Genomic DNA, 24456 nt, shown 5'->3' with positions numbered 1-24456 from the left:
ATCAATCTTATAGATTCATCATGAAGTCAATTATGCATTGTTAAGAACATCTGAGTAATGTGTTTTTAAATCGCTTCGTTTAAAGAGGCTTTGATTGTATTATAAGTGACCTGTACTATAAGCAATCAACTCATGGTAACTTCATGTACCATTTTATGTGGCTTGATTCATTGAGATGCTTCCAAGCTCTTGTGTATTTTGTGTTTTGCTTACGTGCTTCTTAAAACCTCTGATTTTGTTTATGGGACCTAATTTTTTTTCTTCAAATTGTCTAAAGGGAATTAAGGTCTATTCAACCCCCATTATAGACCTTATCGTATCCATATTCTCTCCCAACAAACATTTCTTCCATCTTTTGCATATGATCGAAGTGACATTTTTTGGGGGTGTCTGTTAGCCTTTGATTTTTGACACTTCATTAAGTTTGGTTTCAAAGAGTCTCAAGAACAAATCCACAAGATTAAGATCACTCTCTCTTCAAAACATGTTCAAAAGATCGAAAAGGTTTGCACAAAACAACAGTTTAACGTTGAAATCTGGTGTAGAAGTGTCGAGTTCGACACGTCCATCAAATGATAATGACTTAGTGTGTTTTGAATCCAAAGGTCAGTTGAACCAAGGATGCTTCAACAACACTATAAGAGTCAACTGAAGATTCTCGATAAAGGCAGTTGAGAGATTTAAAAGCAGTTATCAACATAGGTGATGGTTTGAAGCATTAAGCCATGCAGAGGCCAGTAACCCACGTACTTGTGAACATGTTGAGTGTTAAGAAAGTAACTGTTGTCGACAATTATTTTTCACTTGTCTATAAGTCAAAATTTTACATTGTAATTGGGGTTCGCAAATTTCATTAAGTTCTCTATAAAATCCAATATCCAAGTCATAGTGATTCAAATATTTAATGAGAAATGTATGATCATGCACAACATTTTATGTTAATGCAAACACTTTACTTTCAGTTTGTTTCACTATCCCATTTGTTTTAATTGCACTATTATTGCTTTTCATTCTAAATCTTCATACTTTTCTGCATATATTCATTTTCTTCACGCTATTTTTGAGTTCTCATGAACTTAGACAAAACCACCATTTCAAATACACAAACTTTTCTTAAAACATCCACACACAAATTTATCCTCAAGATTTTTCGAGTTTATTTTCTTAAGTAAATCAAATTCATGATTATTTACTAAAAATACGAGTAAACAATATCATATTGAATTTTTGATCTATCTATTTGGTGCACTTCGACTATTTATAAGCAAATAAAAAAAAATTGCATTTCATCATCTTCTATTTATTAGGACTTTGTTTTCAAGATTAAGATAATATCTTCCAGTAAAATATTATATATATATATATATATATATATATATATATATATATATATATATATATATATATATATATATATATATATATATATATATATATATATATATATATATATATATTTTATTACAATATGCATATTAATAGATTGAAGACATATTATATCATATAAGTGATCGATCTTTGAACACTATTTTCTAACATCCTATAAACGAATTATATTAGTATTTCATCCCTAATCTAAATCATCAAACAAATTATATTTACATATTAGTAACCTACTAAAATCCAACTCATCTAACCTTGTCTCCATTTATAAAAATATATCTTTCAATATAACTATATTTATGGAAAATATATTTTTAACAAGGTCTAAGAAAAATATAATTAAACATTTAAAATAATTGATATTTTTTTAGTAGAAAAATATTTAAAATAGTTTTATTTCATTTTCTTGTTCAAGTTGCTAACCTTTTTAGCATTGGCATAAATTCTAAATAAAAAGGCTAGAAAAACCAAATCTCAATTTAACACCGATACTCCCTTTGCTCTATTCTCGACTAACGTATTCAACACACAGAGCTCAAAAATCGTAAAGAGAAAAACCATCAATGGCGATTGAACATGAAGACGAACTCAAGGACGAGAAGAACCCTCGCCCCCTCGACGAGGATGATATTGCTCTTCTCAAAACCTATGTAATCATCTATCTTTCACTAAAACCCTAATTTCTTAATTTCTGTTTTAGGTTTTACCAGATCTTCTATTTTTGTAACAATCGTTTAATGCTTTACTCGTGTTTGTTCTATTTCATACGTTATTTCAATCGAATCGTAGTCTAATTAGTTCTCAAATTTCAACTTCGCTTATTGTTTTTTGAGGGAATTTTCTGATTCTGGATCTAGGGTTAGTTAAAATATGTAACGATATCTTTTTTTGTTAGTTTTGTAACTCTACATAATTGAAAGAATGGAAGAAATTAGTTTCCTCTTGGTTGACCCTCTTTTCAGAATTCGATTGGGTCTGTAGTTGTCAAGAGTTGAGGTTGTGGGGTTTATATAAATTGGTGGTTGCGGTAATTGTTATTGTATCATGATGTGGATGCGCAAAGCTTTTCATATACGTACAGCTTGTGTGGTTATGTGATGTAAAGTTGAAGCTTTTTATATGGCTTGACAAAGATTAAGTGTACCCAATGAATAGGTTTCATTGAGAGTGACTGAGGTGTACTAATAGTGTGTGTAGGCATGGCGTGGAGTCTGTTTTCTCTTTACATAGAAATAGAAAGCAAGTGATAATTGTAGAGGTGTTTTTGTTGGATGTTGATTCCTGAATTTCCCAGCTAGGCTTCTAAGATGGCCATATGTATTTAGTGTTATATGGAATATTTGATGATTTGTTCCACTATACGCAGGGTTTGGGACCTTATTCCACTAGCATTAAAAAAGTGGAGAAGGAAATTAAAGATATGGCGAAGAAAGTGAATGACTTATGTGGTATGTGAAATTTTTTAGTTTCTTTTTTGCTTTTCTTGATTGCGTTTTAGATGGTTGCCAGTGTTTAAACCAAAGAAAATAATATATTTTTTCCTTTCTTTCTTGGTGTTGTGGTGTATGCAATGCCCCTTTGCTCTCTTTCATTTTGATGGTAACTAGTGATCTGTTAATTGGGCTTATTTGTATCTTTAAATTTATTTCAAACTGAAGGTAGGACTCAATAGTTAATATTGTATAGGTGTTTTATGTCGTTGCATTCATAGTGATTTGTCTTAATTGCTTGAATTGGATGCTGTCAACACTGTACACTTCCTTAAATGTTAGCTTCCTGTTGTAACAATAGGTATCAAGGAGTCTGATACTGGTTTAGCGGCACCTAGCCAGTGGGATCTTGTTTCTGATAAGCAAATGATGCAGGAGGAGCAGCCTCTCCAGGTGATTTTTTCTCTCATTTTGTAGAAATTGTTCAAAGTGCTTTTATTATTTGTAGGAACATCTAACTATGATTATTTATGGAAACAGGTTGCAAGATGCACAAAAATTATAAATCCCAACTCCGAAGATGCCAAATATGTCATCAATGTGAAGCAGATTGCAAAGGTGCCTCTACTTCACAAGTTTTCTATTTTCTCTATATATTTATTTGCAAATGGAATCACTTGTTTAAGACTGATTAATTATTTTATATGCTGTTGAATATGCGAAGTATTTGCATTTCTTTATGAAGTTTGTTCTAATATATCTTTCTTTGATGATAATAGTTTGTTGTTGGGCTAGGAGACAAGGTTTCCCCCACTGACATAGAGGAAGGAATGCGTGTTGGGTATGTATCTGGTGAATACTTTTCATGATAAAGTATCATCCATGGGAAGAGTAACATCATTATTACATTGTCTTCATGTTTGGTTGACTTTTATTTAATCATTGCAGTGTTGATAGAAACAAATATCAGATTCAGATTCCTTTGCCTCCAAAAATTGATCCAAGTGTTACCATGATGACAGTTGAAGAGAAACCAGATGTGACATATAATGATGTTGGTGGCTGTAAGGAGCAGATTGAAAAGATGCGCGAAGTAAGTTTTTTTTTTAAATATCCATATCCACATTACAATGGGAATAAGTCAGGTGTAGCTAAATTTTTAATTTCCCTGCTAGGTTGTTGAACTTCCCATGCTTCACCCTGAGAAATTTGTCAAGCTCGGAATTGATCCTCCAAAGGGTGTGCTTTGTTATGGTCCACCAGGTACTGGCAAAACTCTATTAGCCAGGGCTGTTGCTAATAGGACCGATGCTTGTTTTATTAGAGTCATTGGAAGTGAACTCGTACAGAAATATGTCGGTGAGGGGGCTCGGATGGTTCGTGAACTATTTCAGGTAAATGTTGTGTCTTCTAGATTTGCTTTGATCATCGTTTCCATAATCCGGTATCATTTTGATTGAACTTGTTACCTTGTGTAGATGGCCCGTTCAAAGAAGGCGTGCATTGTGTTTTTTGATGAAGTTGATGCAATTGGAGGTGCACGATTTGATGATGGTGTTGGTGGTGATAACGAGGTTCAGCGTACTATGCTTGAAATTGTGAATCAGCTTGATGGGTTTGATGCCCGGGGAAACATCAAAGTTTTGATGGCAACAAACAGGTAGGTTGATTTTACTATTCTTTGGTTTCCCTTTGTTCTCTATTTTACTGTAGATGTAAGTGTGTCTCATTCAGTCATTTTTCCAATAAATAATGTTGCACTCCAAATGCTCTTTTTTCTTCCTTAATGTCATATGATGTCTGTCCATCCCCTTGTGATAAAGAAAGATAAAATCAAAGGTTGCATTGCTAGTTTGCAACTTCATTTTTTTGGCGTTTCATTGCACCATGAGTGCTTTTCTTCGATTCGAAAGTTTTACCTCTACGAGGCTGGCCTTAATTGCCTGCTAATGGGTTTTCTCCGTAATTTTTAGGCCCGACACTTTGGATCCAGCACTATTGCGGCCTGGGCGATTGGATCGTAAAGTTGAATTTGGCCTTCCTGATTTAGAGAGTAGGACACAAATATTCAAGATACACACAAGAACCATGAACTGTGAAAGAGATATCCGTTTTGAACTTCTAGCTCGGCTTTGCCCAAACTCCACTGGTAAGAACATCTTAACAGCTGGACAATTGTTAATTTAGCTTAATCTGACCATCAGTCTTTTAAGTACTGAAGTACTCTAGCTTATATCCTTCTATTGAAAACTTCCTTTGGTTTTGAGGAAGTTTTGCAACTCCTTTCTTTGTCATGAAAATTAGCTTTCTTTTCTGACCAAGACACTTTTGGTTCTCTCCAGGAGCTGATATAAGGAGTGTGTGCACTGAAGCTGGTATGTATGCTATCCGTGCCCGAAGGAAGACAGTAACAGAGAAGGACTTCCTTGATGCAGTGAATAAAGTCATCAAAGGGTACCAGAAGTTCAGTGCAACTCCCAAATACATGGTCTACAATTGAGTTATTTTTTCATCTACTTTCTCGGTGACCATAATTTGCTCGTACAATATATATTTTCATCAGTGAAAGTTATTCAAGGGCATATGGTTCCTCAATGAGCAGTTTGTGAAACTAGTCTGTTTAAATGCATATTTCATGATTGACTCTTAAAAGGTCTCTGTCTGTAGCTAACGTTTTCCTAATGTTACATTCAAATTTGTTTGAGAATTTTTTGCTATGTTAAACGCTTCGGTAGTATTGCATCATTGTCCCTTTTATTGCATCGTCTTTTCCAAATAACTAATATGAAATACAGTGAAGTGTTTGTTTGAAACTGCGAAGGGATTCATTTTCCACCTTGCGATGCAGTTTGATGCAGTTTTCAGAGGTTATAGCGAAGCGACAAATTGTGTCTTCAACGTTGACAGTTTTCAAAAGAATTCGAATATTGTCTTGGAATATAAGTTTTTAATTAGCAAGATGGTTGTTTTTCTCATGAGAGAATGAGAGATTATGAATTTTTATTTTATAAGGGGTCAAAAATGAGGTAATAAGTTCTTGGTTATATATTAGAATTAGAGTTTGGATTAATTAATTTATATAATCGGCATGTAAAGTAACAAGCTTTGCTTTAAATTTGAGATGGATTCTAAAATTATATTAGAATTAGAGACTGGTGTTGATATAATAAAAGAGTGGTACGTGGTTTGATTGATAATGTCATATTTTGATCAGAGTTTAGTCTAATTAAAACTTATTAGAGTTTGGTTTAATTTAAAATTGAAAAAAAACATTCTAAGATCGGATCAAAAAATAAGTTTAATATTTCATTGGTACAGGGGGAATCCTATAATTCATTGCTGTTATCAAAGGCTATTACTTAATCTTTTCTTACTCTCTAAGATTTTTCATCATCCAATTAATCTTGAAGACTATAAACCTATTTGTCTTGTTGGTTGAAGATTTTTCATCGTACAAAATTGTAGTTAATTTTTTTGCCGCTAGGTTGAAGAATGTCTTAGGTGGTTTGATTTTTCAGTGTTAATCGACTTTTGTTCATCGAAGATAATCTTTTGGATGGCGTTTTAGTTGTTAACGAGATAGTGTATAAAACAATTAGAGAAAAGACTTACAACTACGGGGTTTGGTAGCATTTGGATGAGTTGGATGAATGCTTGCATTTTCAATAGTCATTTGTCAATTTTGGTTAATGGTAGTCCGACTCAGGATTTCAAGGTGGGCAGAGGATTAAGGCAGGAGACCCTATATCTTCCTTCCTTTTTATGATTATCGCTGAAGGTTTAACGAGTCTTATCAGAAAAGTTTATGATAGAGGCGATTTCGAAGGGTTTAGTGTGAAAGAGAATTTTAGTTAACATTATTTAATTTGCGGACGATACTCTTATAATTGGAGGAGGTGATTGGAAGAACTTGTGCGGCATTAAAGCTATCTTAAGAGGTTTTGAACTTGACTCATATTTTGGAGGAGATGGTTGGAAGAACTTGTGCGACTTTAAAGCTATCTTAAGAGGTTTTGAACTTGACTCAGGTTTCGGAGTCAATTATCACAAGGATAGGTTGATAGTATTAACATGAGCAATCACTTTCTTCTAGCAGCTTCAAATTTGTTGGCTTGCAAGTTGCAGAATTCAAATTTTATTTTTCTTGGGATACCTATTGAGTCAAACCTAAGGAGGATTAAGGTGTGGTTTCCTATCATTGACAAGTTTAAATTGAACTTGGTTTTGTGGAGAGGGATATTTCTTTCTTTTGGAGGTAGAATAACTCTCATCGATTCGATCCTGAGTAGCCTTCTCATCTTCATCTTTTATTTCTATAAAACTCTTATGAAAGTGTGGAGAGAAATTGATAGAATTCAGCAGAGACTTCTTTGGGGTGGCTCGGATGAGAAATCTTTGGGTTAGATGGAATCTAGTGTGCAAATCTAAAGAATCAGGAGGTCTTGAAATTAAAAACATTGAATAATTTAATTTATTTCTTTTAACTAAACGAAAGTGGAGAATTTTAGTTGAAAAAAAGGAGGTCCTTTGGAAGAAGGTTCTCAAGGCTAGATACGGGGATTGCGAACATCAAATCCTTACGTATCAAAGTAGTAGTAACAAAATTTCGACATCAACGTGGTGGAAGGATTTGACTAAAATTAGAGTCTTTTCTATTAATTTAGGTTTAGTTTTTTACAAACTTGAAGATGGATTACACATTCTTTTTTGATCAGTTAAATAGTGTGGCGACAATCCTCTTTCTGATGGCTTCCTAGATTTGTATTGTCTTAACAAGGCAAAATGAAATTTTGTTAATAAAGTGGGATGTTGGCACAATGGTGTTTGGAGTTGGGGTGACCTTGGCATTCATCACTAGCAATAAGCCATTTCTATTCAAAGGTCTTATCAGTTTCAGGTTTTTGTATCTACCGTAAATCTTGTGGTCAGAGCAGTGGACAAAGTGTTTTGGAGCAATGTCGAGGATTCTCTTTATTCTGCAAAAGAAGGTTATGATCGCATCATGGAGACCAATATTCAAGATCATTTGGTGGAGGATCAATGTCGAGCTTTCCGTTACCTTTGGAAGATGTTGGTTCCAGTTAGGATAAAAGCTTTTGGTTGGAAGGGTTTCTTGAATAGGTTAGTCACGAAAGATCAATTGAAAAAAAGAGGTTTGTGTCTTTCGATTTATGAAAGGGTTTGTGTTTTCAGTTTTCAATCAGATGAAGATTTAAACCATCTTTTGTTTGATTGTTCTTTTCCTAAGAAAGTTTGGAATCTTATGAAAAGTTGGATTGATTTTTTTGAGTATTTCGTAGGACCACCTTGGAAGTGATATTTATCTCAATGCAGGTTTATTAAAAGAAATTCTAAAAAAGGAAAAATCAGAATAATTTGGTTGACAATTGTTTGGTGTATTTGGAAAATTAAAAATGATATTCTCTTTAACAATGTTGTTAGAAATCTGAATAATATTTTTGATGTATCAGATTGTTAGTTTTGAGATGGTATGTAATAGGAGAAATTTCTTATTCCAATTTAAATTTTTTAAATTTTAGCATGGCTTCTATTAATTGCTTATCTTAGTTTTTGTTTTTCTGAATTTTTTTCTTATTTTCAGCTCGTTGTTTGTATGGGTAAGAGTACTCCACTATTTCAATTATCTTGCTTTAAGAAAAAAAGAAGTTATTATATTTTGCTATCATAATTTTTTTAACTTTCAAACGTACCCTTGCTTTCCCCCTTTGTAATCAAAACAAAAATGCTCTTGCTATTGCACTCAATCATATAATAAGCTTTGCAAATAACTATTAACACCCTAAAAGCAATCGCCAATAGAAAGGACAAATTGAAAAACAATGTTCAATTACGAGTAGTTATTAAAAGATTGCTTGAAATCATTTCTATAGTGAGTCCAATTCATGCACGATTTCTTTAGCTAAATGGAAATGTGAGTATGTTTCTTCTTTAATATATGAATCATAATAATCTTGATTGCCCTCAAAAGAGGCCGAACCATAGCATGTACCACCCAGGAGTAAAACAAGAGGAGATTGGCTGCGAAAGGCGACATCACATGGCGAAACATGTGCAAAACATGTGGGAGGAAAGCTAATCACAACACCACTTGTCCAAGAGTGAAATTGTGTTTCCTGTAGTTGGGTCTCAGCTCTAGTCTGGTTTAACTCCCCACCTAGCTTCTTATAAGCGTCATTATTTTTCTTTTGCGCATCTTTTTACTTGTCAACATAATGTTGTGTCTCGTTGAGGTTCTTATTAGTCGAGGTTAACAACTTCTGAGTTTGGATTGTGGAATCATGTTTTGAAGATTAATTGAAGAAGTAATCAAAGAAATTCTCGACAATATACTTTTGATGATGACAATTAAAAGGAGGGTTTGATGATGAACTTGTATGACAACCTTTACAACCCATGCGGATTTAAATATGACAAACGGTTAAGGATGCAAGCAAGCAAGTCAGGATTTGATGATCACTTCAAACATACTCTAATGATGTCTTGAAGCTTCAAAGTGTGAAAGCTCACTTTGTCGCATTTGAGTGAACTGTGTTTTGTAATACAAAGGCTTTTTTGTTAAGATATACGGCTAAATCACACCCACACACACTTAAAAAAGTTTTAAGCCTCTATTTTCTAAGAAAATATCCCCAAAAATATTTTGGAGTCGTGTCAGTTGAATCAGGAACTATCATAATATTTTGGATAAAAAATTATATTGTTCAATCGATTAACACTCATACCCAATCAATTGGATTAGTGCAAAAGTTGTCCTTAAACATTTGAGACAACGTCTTAATGAACGACAATGTCTGTGTATCTTTTATTTTATTTTAAACTTTCATAATCGTTTATTTTTACAGCCTCCAACCAATTGGATTAAAGTGCCAACCGATTGACACATTAAATTTCGTCTATGAAAATTTTCTTTTTTTTGCCAACCTCTAGCCTATAAATAGAGATTCTTCCCTTCACAAATCTACATCCATAAAAGTGAGCATTCTAAAATATTTTCAACTTTCTCTCACATAATTTTAACTTAAGTGCTTCGAGAAAGCCCTTTTATTTAGTGAGTAATCTTTGTATTAGGGAAATGGCCGTTTTAAATTCATTAATGAATATTTTATCTTTGTTGAATAATTTTTTCATAAGGGAGTGTTTGTTTGGGTTCAAAGCTAAATCCTTTATAAACTTTGGTTTAGGTATTTAGGTTATAAGTCGTTGGTTCGGTTTGTAAGTTCAATCCAACTTAAAAGCTTACTTTGGTTCGAGACCGACTTAGTTCAAAATCTCAATTTGGTTCGAGATAAGGCCGGGTAAAACTATCAATATAGTTCGTGAGTTAAGCTCGAATTAAAAGCTCATTGTGGTTAGAGATAAGCCTGATCCAAAATCGAATCTTGGTTTGTGGTCAGCCTGGTCAAAATCTCAGTTCAGTTCATGAGTTCAGCACAGTAAAAAGCTCACCTTAGTTCGAGATAAGTCCGTAGAAAATCTCAGTTTAGTTTTGAGACCAACCGCTTCAAATTGCTGTTTGAAAAGAAGACTAACTGTTTCAATCCACTGTTTGAAAGATAAATTACATGTTTTTCTCTGTTATTCATTGTTTGGTTGGAAATTAGATTGAAACTTTATTTTATCTTGTATAAGGGGGTTGAAGAGTTTAACATACTAAAAGATCTTAAGCATTACTGTTTGACTTCCCGATGTCTTTCCTCTTTCCCTTAATTTTTACTTTTCACTGCTAATTTCTAAAATGTTTTTTAAAATATTTTTAAACCCTGAAAATAATCATAATTTTTTTAAACCATATTTTTTATGAAACCAACAGTTCACCTCCCTCTTGTGCATAGAATCGCATGCTCAACAATTGACATTAGAGTTTGTCTCTTATTCAAGGATTAATCGTCTCAGGAGTAAGATGACTTCCGACACCTTTTCTAACAAGAGATCTTTTCTAAATACACCTTCACCCTTTAATGATGTTAGGTTTGAATTATGAAAAGTTATATTTAAATTTTTTATTCAAAATATTAATTTTAAATGGGAGAAACTTTAATCAATGGTCTGTTTATCCCTGCTCACCAAGTAGACTGAGAAGTATTTGATAAACTCGATTTCCTTTGTACCATACCATATAAGAAACTATAAATTTGAAATTAATTTCAAAAGAATTTTCTAGTAATGTCCCTAGATGATAGTAAATTTCTTTTTGTTTATATTTTCAAAATCTCCAAAGAAATGTGAGATACTATTGAAATGATATATGAAATTTCGTCAAGTATCAAACAAGAGGAAATGAACACACGAGGCGCCAAAATTGGAGGTTTCTTTCATTTTTTTTAAAATTTAGGAATGTAAGAAATTATATTGAAATGTTTTTTAATAACCAATATCTCAGAATTAAGAATTGGAAACTCAATCCAATCCTTAAATAAAGAGATGAGAATGCTCATGAATTTCAGGAAAAATCAAAGAATGATGAAAATCACAAAAAAAATTGACCAAACTAGTTCAATTACTTATAGGTGAAGGTACAAGCTCAAAGAGTGAATAATCTTCAACAACCTCATCAAACTCCTATCAAACAGCTCAAACAGTCTCCTTCGAAATAACATATTCAGTAGTTGAACGATTCTCGAAAGATTCAACATCAAATGAAGGAACTTCATCTGTGAGAGGATATGAATAAAATGAAATCTTAAAAAGAAGAAACAACAAAGTCTCCAAAAATGAAGAAGAGTCAACCTCAGGGAAAACCATAGAAGAATCCTCGCCAAACAAAAAATATGAAGTTTGCTTGAAGACATCTTACGATGATGATGATTATGATGATGATTATGATGTAACTAAGCCATCTACAAGCAATTGTTTAAAATTAGTGTTAAGTTGATTGAAGAAAATGATAATATTAAGAAACAAAATTTAAACTTTAAAGAATATATAGAATTTCTTGAATAAATCAATAAAATGGTTAAGTTAGAAATGAAAAATAATAGAAAATCAACAGAAACTTGTGAGATTCGTGTCTCGTTGGAAAAGAAAGTGACAAATCTGCATGAAACCCTGAGTAAATTTACTAAGGGGAAATAAAACTTTGGCTTGATCTTGTCAAGTCAAAGGTATTCCTTAAATAAAAAGGGACAATGATTTAAATAAGATAAAACACCTAGTAGAGGATTAAATAGGGAAAAAAGAATTATTTTGTTTATAAATGTTCACATTGCAATAAATCTGGCCACTTAGAGCCCTTTTGGTTTGATAAGTTGAAAAAGTATAAAGGTAATAACCTTAGAACTTCTAGAAGAACTAACGTATTTGAACCCAAGAAAATATGGGTAATAAAGGTGAAACCCTAATATGTTTTAGCAGGGATGCTTTGCAGCTAGAAGCTTTAACACATATCAAATGAAATTATGCAAAGCAACAAATATACTTTCGAGTATAAAGTGTTTTTTTTTTTAATTTTAAAGTCTCTGATCCAGAAATGATCAATGATATCAGTGATGGTGATCAAAGCAAAGGATTTATCTGATCCCAAGTGATCAACTAATCACACTGTAGGTTGAAAGGATATGTTCGTAGTGGACATATATATCTCATTGTTTTAAACCAACTTTCAGATCCAACAATTCATGGAGAAGCACACACCACAATGTGTCGGCGTTACTTTAAAAGAAGGAAGTTTTCAAGATTCTTGAAAATTGAGGCATAACACTATTTTAAAGTTGAAATGATCAGAAAACTCTAACTAATCTTTTAAAATGGTGGATTTAATTTTGCTCATCAAATAAGACTATTTTGCTAACCCAATGGATGGTTTCTTAGTCTTTCATAGAAAGGAGGTGTAAATAATGTTAGGCATAGAGGCAAAAGAAAAATCAAATCTTAACACAAAAGCCCAAAAACCACAAATGCTGAAAATGGCCTATCCTATCGAGTGATATCATGCCCCAATCGATTAGATGATCTCAAAATTAAAATATTTAAAAATTGGCGCACACAACAACGACTAAGGGGTTGGGAAATAAATACAACGACTAATTAAAATGACTATCTCTAAAAATTCAAACCTTCCAATCGATTGGAAACTTCATCCAATCGATTGGGAATTACTTATAAGTAGAGGTAAGTTTTCTCTACTTTCTTGTATCATCCTACCTCTTTCGTGCATTGCATTAGAAATCCCCAAGATCTCTGATTCTCTCATCATCACCTCAAATGACACCAAATAGAACATGACCCTCTCAAGTCTCTCCATCTAACTTCTCTGAAAAATTCTCCACTCAAGAAAAATAGAACAATTTCAGTCAGTACTTTGACGAAAGAGATTTGTACACCTCTCGTTAATTAGATGAGGAACTATTCAAATATTTCCTCTTTTTAGAAGCCTTCAAAAATGTTGGGTTAAGGATGTTCTATTACAACCTCACCTACCAAAATGGCATTGTAAGCTCCCAAGTAAAGAAGCAGCCCATCGCCTAATCTCCGGAGAAGTTTGCACAAGCTTGCAACCTACCATTCAGAAATCAAGACTACAATCTATGTAATGGTGAAAGTTATAATTTCAACTTTGATGTTTATGCTCCATCTCTATTAATTGATCCTTCTTCTGGCATTCCTAATCCTCTCACCACCAGTAGGGGTGTGCAAAAAAACCGGTTATTCATAACCAAATTGGTATCCAAATTGTTCTATTTTAAAAAATCAAACCAAATGTTAAAATAAAAATTTAGGTATCCATTTTGTTATCCAAATATAAACTGTTATCCATTATAAAAATTTGGTTTTGTTATTGGGTATCCAAATTTTACTATGCGTTAAATTTTTATATTTGTCTGTTTTCATATTTTATCACATTATAAATTAATTATATATATATTTTTTTAATTTTATAAAAAAAATATTTTAAAAATAAAATTCAAAATTTTATTTTCGAAAAAATTATATTTGATATTTTTTTCAAATAAAATTATTATTTTCTTCTAAATAAAAAAAATTATTTTGTATTTTTTTAAAAAAAATTTGATTTTTTTTTTAAAATAATTTTTTAATTTTCAAAAAGGTTATTTTTTCAAATTTTCAGAATAAAAAAAAACTTTTAGTTTCAGGAAAAAAGTAATTTAAAAAAAAAATAATAACTTTTTATAATTTCAGAATAAAAATTATTTTTTATTTTCGATTTCCATTTTGTTTAGATAATTTTTTTTCAGTTATTTTTAGTTTTTACAATAATTTATTTTTTAAGGTTTTTTTTTATTTTCAATTTTTTTTTCATTTTCAGAATATAATTTTATTATTTTCAATTTTTTTTGATATATTTTTTTTCTTTTTTTGAAATATTTGTTATTTTTTTCTTTAAAAAATAGTTTTTTTGTATGTTTTTTAAAATTTTAAAAGAAAAAATATTTTAAAACCTCATAGAATTTGTTTATGTTTTTAAATTTAAAAATTAATATTAATTTAAAGAAAATAAAATTTAAATTAAATTAAGTAATTTTGATTAAAGTCAAAACTCATTTAAAACCGGTTCGGAATTTTAAATTGGTTTTTGTGAGAAGTGGTTTGGTTCATAAACCATAACCATAAAAATTGATTGGTTCATATTAAATGGTATCCATGCACACCCCTAACCATTAGTGATATACGTTCAGATAGTCGGAAATTAAGCACTATATAATAGGAAAAAACATCTTAAGCCAAATGTGGTGTGATATTCAAGGATGAGAACTTATTTCACTACCTCATAAAGCATCATCAAGGGAAAAACAACTAAGAAACAATGATGTCCCTCCATCCTCCTCAAACATTCTCAATGACGTTCGTGATGATCAAAGGGCAATGCACTCAAAGCCTAGAAAACTCATAAAGAAATTGGAGAAATCATCTCTTATATCTCAAATTCTGTCAAGCGAGAATTATGATGGGATGAACTAGTTGCTTCTTATATTCTTACTATTTCTTGTTCTGTTCTTTGCAATTTCCATTTTGTGATTTCCTTTGAATGGAATAAAATGATGTTTTCCTTTTGCTAAATGACTATATGCTTATGTTTTCATATTTAAAACTCTCACAATGCATCGTTTACCCGTCTTTTTTATTTTGACAAAAAGGGAGAAGTATACTCTCAAGGGGATTAAAGTATACACTCTACTTAACTGATGGGAAGTTTAACCACTCCAAATATATTTGTTTATTTCTTTTACCTCCCTGAGAGATGTGTTGTCATCATAAAAAAGGGAAGAATGTGGAACCATATTTTGCAGGTTAATTGAATAAGTAATCAAAGAACTCTCGACAATATGTTTTTGATGATGACAACTAAAAGGAGTGTTTGATGATAAACATGTATGACAACTTGAATAACAACCTTTATAACTCATGAGGATTCAAATGTCACAAGCGATTAAATATGCAATCAGACAAGTTAAGGTTTCATGATCACTGCAAACATCCTCTGATGATGTCTTGAAGCTTTAAAGTGTGAAAGAGAGGAACTGTGAAACTTAACCATGTAGCGTCTGAGTGAACGTGTTTTGTAAAAACACAAGGGATTTTTTTTTGTAAAGTTATAGGGCTAAATCACACACACACACACACACACACACACACACACACACACACACACACACACACACACACACACACACATGTACGCTCGCCCCCGCGCACGCAAGCATGCATGCACACACGCACGTACGCCTGCACATGCGCACACACACATACACACACACACACACAAACACAAACACATACACACACACACACACACACACATACACACACACACACGCGTATACCCACACCCACCCACATATACCCACCCACTCACGCACGCGTATACCCACACTCACACACATTTTTAAGCCTTGATTTTTAATAATAAAATATCCCCAAATTTTTTTTGGAGTCGTGTCACTTGAATCACGAACTGTCAGAATAATTTTGGACAAAAAGTTGTATCTTCTAATCGATTGACGCTCATACCCAATCAATTGGGTTGGTGAAAAAGTTGTCCTTAAATGTTTAAGATAAAGTATTAATGAATGAAAACGTCTTTGTATCTTTTCTTTCCTTTTAAACTTTGATAATCGTTTATTTTTAGGGTCTCCAATCGATTGGAGCAAAATGTCAATCAATTGGCACAATAAATTTTCCCCATGGAAATTTTCTTTTCTGTGTCAACCTCTAGCCTATAAATATAAACTTTTCCCTTCATATTTCACATCCAGAAACATGAGCATTCTATCTCACTTCTCTCTCTCAAATATTTTCAACTTTCTCTCACATAATTGTAGTTGTAGAAGTTCGAGAAAGTCCTTTTGTTTAGTGAGGAATTTTTGTATTTTAGAAAGGACATTGTTATAAATTCAACAAGAAATATTTTATCTTGGTTGAATAATTTATCCATAAGGGAGTGTTTGTTTGGTTTTAATCTAAATCCTTTAAAGGCTTTGGTTTGGGTATTTAGGTTCTAAGTCGTCGGTTTGGTTTGTAATCTCAACCCAGTTTAAAAGCTTACTTCTGTTTGCGATTAGCCTGGTTTAAAATCTCAATTTTGTTTGAGATCAACCTGGTTTAAAATCTCAATACAGTTTGAGTTAAGCCCAATTTAAAAGCTCGCAATGGGTCGAGATAAGTCTTGTTCAAAATCTCATCTTGGTTCATGGTCAACCTGGTTAAAACCTCAGTTCAGTTCGTGAGTTCAACTTGGTCAAGAGCTCACCTTGGTTTTAGACAAGTCCGTAAAAAATATAGGTTTAACTTGGGGAATAATTGCTTCAAGTTGTTGTTTGGAAAGAAGACTAACTGCTTCAATCTACCGCTTGGAAGGAAGACTCCCCGCTTTTCTCTGTTGTTTGTTGTTTGGTTAAAAGTTAGCCTAAAACTTCATTTTTTCTTGTATAAGGGGGTTCAAAAGTTTAACCTACTAAAAGATCTTAAGCATTATTGGATACTCTCAAGATCAAATCTTGGGGACAATACCAAGTCTTCTTGACTGAACCTATATAAATTCCTAGAAAGAAGACTAACTGCTTCAATATGTTGTTTGGAAGGAAGATCCACATCTATTGTTCTTTATCTTTGATGGTCTTGTGCTTATTAGCCCGCACTAGATGGGCCAATTTATTCACCCCGACTCGACAAACTTAAGAAGTGTGGTGGTGATTATAATTTCCTATTCCGCTATTTTCCTTTTGCCATGGGTTACCAAACTATAGGGTTTCTCTTAGGGTCATTAAATCATTATTTAACTTTTTTCCTTGCAGGAAGAGCTTTCTTCTCATCAATGATCATTGGGGCCATCCTCCCTACAAAAAAGAAAAAGAAAGGTCAAACAAAGTAATCACACCAAATATCACATTCAACTTATGTAATACTTACTCAAATAATCACCAATCTTCATATCATCATCATCACTCTGGTCGTACTCCACCATCTCTCTTGCGCTCATGATTCATAAATCCTCCAGTGGCTCAACGACCTCTCTTTTCATCACTCTCATGACTTCACAACTGAAGCCATTTGTTGGCACATGTTGCTTGTCCATTGCAATAGGAACCAACACTCACTGGTCTTTTAAAATATGACTATAGATCATTCGCTTTCCCCCGCATCCTTACAAATTTATCTTTCCAATTTGTTTAGTTAGATTAATGCGAGGGTGAGAAGAACCATATTAGCTATAGCTCCTATAGATACCCAACTACCTTTATCTACATTTTTGATATCGTAGAACAAACACAAAAGGTTCCTATTGTATGCGTGATCTCTAAATGCCTTTATATGATCTCAAAACCCTTATGGAAGCCCAATTATTTGGTTATATTTGAGAAGGGGCAACATTGATGGTCCAAAGGACCTCAAATTCGAATATAGTGAATGCAATTAGTACCCATAAATCATAGATAATTGGGAGATACATAAGAAATAACTCGCCCTTTGTTTCAGAAGGCACCGCCATATTAACCCTTTCATCTTTGGTACAGGGCTCCAATGTGACATCTCCCGCATCACCAGTGACAGATAGATCCAAGCCTTTGCGAAATGAAGCCACTGTACCCTCACTAATGTAGAGGATTTCAAAGTCTTCAATGCTCACATGATTTGCATTATTAGCCCCCGTTGATGATCCTACTTGTGTTAGGAAAGCATTGGGCAAAAATGGGCTAATTGTAAAGGCAAATTGTCAAACAACATACAATCACAAGTTTCGATGATGACAAATGACCACCATGGACGAATCGGCGTTGTCGATTCCACGTCTACAAACAAATGCAACACATCACCTATCGTATCATTTCCTATGCTTATCTAAATCTGTTATAATTCTTAAAAACATATGTGGACAAAGTGTGATCATGACGAAATGCATGAAAATCACAAAACACGAATTTTTGCAGATTTGAAGGCCTTGAGTCGACCATAAGGGTCGGCGCATAGCTCACGGCTCAGCGCATAACTCAGCCCAGTTGGTTACTGGTCAGCGCACGCTTGCTTGAGTCGACCACAGGTCGGCGCATTTCCCACGGGTCAGCGCACGCCGACCTATGGTCGACCGCTCGTGCGTGAACTCAGTTTTCTGAGTATTTTTTTTACTGTTTGAAAAGCTGTTATTTTGGTTGGAAAGCTAGTTACTATAAATAGAAGTCAAATCACTTTTATCAACTAACATTTGTCAATTTGAATTCAAGTGTTCAAGGAAACAAGAAAGAGTGAAAAAGGTGTCCAAGATTCATCATCTTCATCTTCAACATTTCACAACACATCAACTACACACAACCATTTTTGGTGTGCTTCGTGATCGGTTAAAGGTGATAAGGTTCGAAGCTGAGATTGGAGAATCCGGTTCGGGTTGAAGCTTGTGGCAGGTTCTTTCTTGAATAAAACCGTTATGGTTTTGTCCTCCAATACTAGTTTGTGTTTGGGGGTTTTTGGACGAATTGCTTCATCAATATTCAGCTGAGCGAAGGTGATTGAGAAGAGGAAGTCTTCATCAGTCTAGTAGCGGATTCGGTGATATTGAAGGGAAGGATTCGGGTTCGATTCGTTGTGCTTGAGATCAGTCGGGCCGAGGGTTTGAAGAACGGAAGATTCTTCAACAAAGGGGCTGGAATCGGAGGTCTAGCAACAACAATCGAAGGTCTTGATTCATCTTGAATCAAGGAGCAAGGATAGGAAGCATCATTCAACACATTGGGAGTTCTGTTGTTTACTTGCTTTGCAATCCTTGTATAAACGGTTAAATTTCACAGGTGATATCTAATTAAATCATCTCAATTCTAAGTTTAGAATTGAGGGCAGACGTACCCCGAAGCGAGGACGACGGGGGAACTGCCTCATCAAATCTCAGTCTTCTTTGATTTTCTGCATAAGTGTTTTTCAGCTTAAAAATTAAGTGATTTTAGTTTAAGCAATTTTACCAAACATCGATATAAGTTGAGTAAGAGATTAAAAAACTCTGTTTTTGAATCCAAAGTACAATAGTATATTGTACTAGATTAATTTGAATTACTTACTCAACACAAATATCACTTGGAGTGTTTATGCACGCCAAGTGTTTGAAAATTTGCCTAAACCAAAGTTGTCTTAAGTTTGTATCTTGTTTAATTTGGTATATGGATCATTGGAACTAGGAATCCTAGTAAGTGAAACATATCATTGATTGTGCAATTAGTGTAGTGATTTGTATTTCACTTTATCTCTAATCCATTAGCTTAACGCATATCCGGTTTTCCAATAACGGTTCGTTTTAGACTAAAATTTTCCTTGGCCGCTTCCGCACTTAAAATAATTTTTCAAAACCAATTTTAAATTGGTAGCGCCGACTCAAGTTTTTAATTGGGATCTATTCAACCCCCCCTTCTAGATCCGTGCCATAGTCTAACAAGTGGTATCAGGAGCTCCGGTTCACTCCGTGCTTCAAAATATAACTTCGATAAAAAATGGCTAACGAACCTAAATGGGCTTATAATAGAGCTCCCGTTTTCAATGGTGAAAATTATAGTTATTGGAAAGACTGTATGCGGGTGCACATAAATTCCATAGATAGAAAAATATGGAACGTTATTCTCAATGGTCCAATTCAAATAACCATGACCAATGAGAACAACGAATTGGTGCCTAAGCCCGAAGCACAATGGACCGATGATGATGAAAAGAAATACAATTATGATTGGAAAGCCAAAAATATCCTAATCTCCTCATTAGGTGTAGATGAATACTATCGTGTATCCCATTGTCCTACTGCTAAGGCCATGTGGGATTCACTACAAATTGCCCATGAGGGGACGAACGATGTTAAGTTGGCTAGAATCAACACACTAACACAAGAGTTTGATCTCTTTTTCATGGAGCAAGGGGAAACCATTGCTGACATGCAAAAGAGATTTACTCATCTTATCAATCGATTACATTCACTTGGTAGGCCTGTTTCCAATGATATTGCTACTAATAAGATCTTGAGATGTCTTAACAGGGAATGGCAGCCAAAAGTGACCGCCATCGAAGAGGAAAATGATCTTACCACATTGGACTTGACAACATTATTTGGTAAACTACAAGAGCACGAACAAGTTCTCTTGAGCCTGAAACAACACGAAAAGAAAGATAAGAAGGACAAAGCAAAGGTGAGTGAAAAGAAATCCATAGCTCTAAAGACTTCCTCCTCGAAGTCTCAAGCAAAAGAGCAAAGTGATTATTCATCGAGCGACGAAGAAGAAGAGGACAAGAGTGAAGATATGGGGCTGTTCGTTAAACGTTACAATCGTTACGTGAGAAAGAACGGTATCCAACACTCCGAGAAGAACTTGGTAAACTTCCGGAAACAATCTAGGTACTCTAAAAATGATGACTCAAAAGGTAAAATAACTAGAGGGTCGTGCTATACGTGTGGAAAGCCGGGTCATTACAAACCGGACTGTCCGATGAACAAGAAGACAAAAGAAAAAGAATCATACAAATCACACAAGAAACCATCAAAGCCAAGGAGAGCATACATAGCTTGGGAAAGCGATAGCGACTCCTCCGATGATGAAAGTTCTAGTGATGAAGATGAAAATTCAAACCTATGTCTCTCTGCTCATAAAAAGAACAAAAAGAAACAGGTACGACATGCTAAATATGAAAAATCCTCTAGTATGTCTCATCATGAATTGCAAATTGCTTTTGATACTTTACACTGTGAAGCGAAAGAGGCCTTTAAAAGGCTTGCCTCAAATAAGAAATTTTTTTCTCATTTGGAACATAAAATTCAACAATCCGAAAGGAAACTTGAGGCACTTAAAGCTTCTATAGTGGAAAGCACAAAAACAAGTTATGAGGACCTTAGAAGTAGAATGATGAACTTTGGGTGTGATACTTGTTACATTTGGCAAGGTGAAGTAAGAAACCTAAAGGCCAAACTTGACAAGGCCCTTGAGCCTAATATTACTTTTGCTATCGACAAATCAAACTTTCGAAAAAGTATGGTTAACCCATATCAAAAATATAAATATGTTATAAAGGATGAAGATAGCAAAAGCAATCAAAATGTAAATTTCTCTTGTCTCTATTGTTGCAAGAAAGGTCACTCCATTGCTAAATGTAGGTTTAGGAGATTTTTAGTTCCTAAAGGCATTTATCAATGGATGCCCAAATGCAACCATTTCGTTCCTCACCATTCAGGATCCAATAAGCCATTGGGTACCTTCTCTTGTTAATTATATTGCCATAGGTACAAAGCCTCGAGACTACCGAGAGAAGATGGGTTCTCGACAGTGGATGCTCAAGGCACATGTCAGGAGACATATCACTCTTCATTGACTTCGTGGCTAAGAAGAAGGGATATGTAACTTATGGTAACAACAAACGTGGAGCAATACTTGGTAAAGGTAGTGTAGGTAATTGTAACACCTCAAAATTTGCCCTCCTCTCTTGGGACTAGCTTAACATATTGCATTGCATTTTTTAGGTCATTAGGCATTGCATAATTGCATATCATATGGAAACTTTGTGCAATTCATCCTCCTAAGTCTTGATCAGGAGATAAAGAGGTTGAAATATGCAAGCTGAGGGTTCATGGACTGATCACTAACTATCTGAGGGTGGTGATTCAAATTAGGGTTTCTTGATTCTCAAGGAGATTGAACTTGATCTTGGTAGCAATGGTACATCATCATCATCATGGTCTTGTCATCACCAAGAGATTCCTTATGCTTGATCAGATACCTTGAGATTAGGGTTTTGACCTCTGGTCAACCCTAATCAGTTGCATTGGGCCAATCAGGGCTTAGCAAGGAAGATGAGGTTTTCAATGGATATGGGGATCATCATATGATTATATTGAGCTTATGGAAGCTAGGGTTTCATCATTGAGCCATTTCATCAGGAGTTTGAGGCTCAGCTTGATCAGTGCACAACCAAATTCATCTATCAATCAGAAAAGTCAACTGTGGTCAACTGTGCCTAAGATGATGGATTTGGAGGTGGGAGAGGGTTGGATACACTTCATTCATGTTGAAACAAGTTTCATTTGACATTTCAAACATCAAGAATGAAGAAAATAAAATCAGATGGAAAGTTTCCAAAAATAGAAAGTGACTTGTAATTGAAAGTTTCCAAAAATGGAATGTTTTTCATCTCAAAATTACATGTCCAAAAATGCTTCAAATGAAATTTTGTTCAACATGAAAGTTGTAGATCTTGCTCTCACCTTTCCAAAAAGTCCAAGAACTTGAAATTCCCATGTGTGGTTGGCAAGATATGGTCCATTCATTTTCCAAAAATGCCTAAATTCAAAGTGGCATAACTTTCACATGGAAAGGCCAAATTGGATGATTTTTCTTTGAGCAAACCACATTTCATATGAACTTTCATGGTGCATTATTACATTTCATCAAAAATCATCATAGCAAAATGGCATTTTTCAAGTGAATTCATTTGCATTTTTAGCATGAAATGGTGATTTTCAAAAATACAAGCCATATGCACATGGGACCTTTTCATACATATCACAAATGGCATTTTAGACTTGCTTGAACCAAGTTTGGACTGATACATTGACTGGTTTAGAAAAAGGGCATTTTGGCCACTTTGCTTAAAAATGCATTTTATGCTAATCACTTCCATTTGCTTAATCTTGATTAAATTTTGGATTAGTGTGAGGTATAAAGTCTTAATCATAACTGTTTCTCATAATGACATCTCATATTCTCAGATCCAAACAGAAAATCACAAGAATTCTCTCTAATTTTCTTCACATTTTCACACACTTTTTTCCACAATTCTCATTGAATTCTTCATCATTTTCGATCACTCTTGTTGGATCTATCTTCCATAAGACTTGTTGAAGAACTGTTTCATCAATTCAAGGCAAGAACATTGCAAAATCGCAACTGTTGGAAGCTCACTCATTCATGGAGTTTTGTTGATTCTTGCATCTGGTGCTGTATTGAGCTAAGCTATCCATTCCATTCAACTTCCTCATCAATAAGCTGCATCTGTTTTGGCTTTTCACACGTGGAAACATCAAAATCACGATCTGCCATCATCAAGAGGTTAGGATTCGAAATTCTTCATTGCTTGAATTGTCATATGGTTCTTATAGATCTTTCAATGTAGATCATCATGCTGCTTGTAGTTTTTGATTTGGTTGAGTGTAGAGAGAGATATCTTGATTTGAACATTTGATGTTGAAACTTAATTCGATCGATCCCGTTGATAGGTTTAGAATTAGGAAAAACTAGTTTCATATTTGTGATGTACATGATTAGACGAACACGTTGATATATGATTTGCTCGTTTTGGTTGAAGTTTGTTCATGGCGGATTTTCTGGAAATGTGTTTGCTGTAGATGATGAAGCAACACGCGTTTGATCCGAATTTTTACATTCTGTTTTTGAATTCATGTTACCCGCGTGTCCCAGCCAATAGCATTGTGCCATTCCATTTAATGAAACGACCGTGTTTTGGTCACGTTGTGAAGAATTACAAAAATGCCATTTCTCAGTTTAATTTCATTTCTTATTTCATTTCTTTTTTCAATTCCATTTCATTTTTGATCCATGATTTAGAAATTCCATATCTAATTCATTTCTTGTCCAAATTTTGTGAGATTTTTTGCATGATTCTCTTTATGATGTGCAGTTTTTAATGGTGATTTTTAATATTTTTGTGCACGTGTGAAAAAATAAATTGCCTAGGGTTTGATTGAATGTGTTCATTTTGTGTATGCTTTTCCATTTCATTCATAAAATGATGATGCTTCCATAGAAATGTTTGAAATTTTTTGTGCATGTTCTGGACTCTTTGCTGGTGATTTTGATATGTGGTTTGCAATTTTTGGATCCCTGGTTGATGAGATATGAATTTTTGATTAGAGGTGTGACAATTTGTGTCACACCATGCTTTGTGAATTTCATGATTTTATTTGATGTGCTTGTGAACATTGGATTGAGCCAAATTTTTGCATGATTAAGCATATGTATGTTGATATCACATAAGAATGTTTCTGGATTTATTGATGACATTTCCTATTTGATTGGAATTTTTTCCCTCTGTTTGGTCATTTGTTGATTTTTTGTGATACATGTTGGCATTTGATTTGTGAAATTCTGGTTATTGATTGTATCGATGTGAAATTTGGTATGAGCATTGTAGACAC

At 33.8% G+C, this 24456-nt stretch overlaps 1 protein-coding gene across 1 annotated transcript; it reads left to right on the top strand.

Annotated features, from left to right (window-relative positions):
• The first annotated feature begins 1813 nt into the window (after positions 1-1813).
• LOC127076187 (26S proteasome regulatory subunit 7) lies at positions 1814-5520 on the top strand. The gene is made up of 10 exons (XM_051017768.1): positions 1814-2033; positions 2750-2831; positions 3175-3266; positions 3354-3431; positions 3593-3654; positions 3762-3906; positions 3989-4207; positions 4292-4473; positions 4787-4962; positions 5156-5520. The coding sequence occupies exons 1-10, from the start codon at positions 1947-1949 to the stop codon at positions 5311-5313; spliced, it is 1281 nt and encodes a 426-aa protein (XP_050873725.1). The 5' UTR covers positions 1814-1946; the 3' UTR covers positions 5314-5520.
• Positions 5521-24456: the final 18936 nt, after the last annotated feature.

The sequence above is a fragment of the Lathyrus oleraceus genome, chromosome 4, assembly GCF_024323335.1.
Source record: "Lathyrus oleraceus cultivar Zhongwan6 chromosome 4, CAAS_Psat_ZW6_1.0, whole genome shotgun sequence".
NCBI lineage: Eukaryota > Viridiplantae > Streptophyta > Magnoliopsida > Fabales > Fabaceae > Lathyrus > Lathyrus oleraceus.
This window is presented reverse-complemented; position numbering and strand designations above follow the sequence as displayed.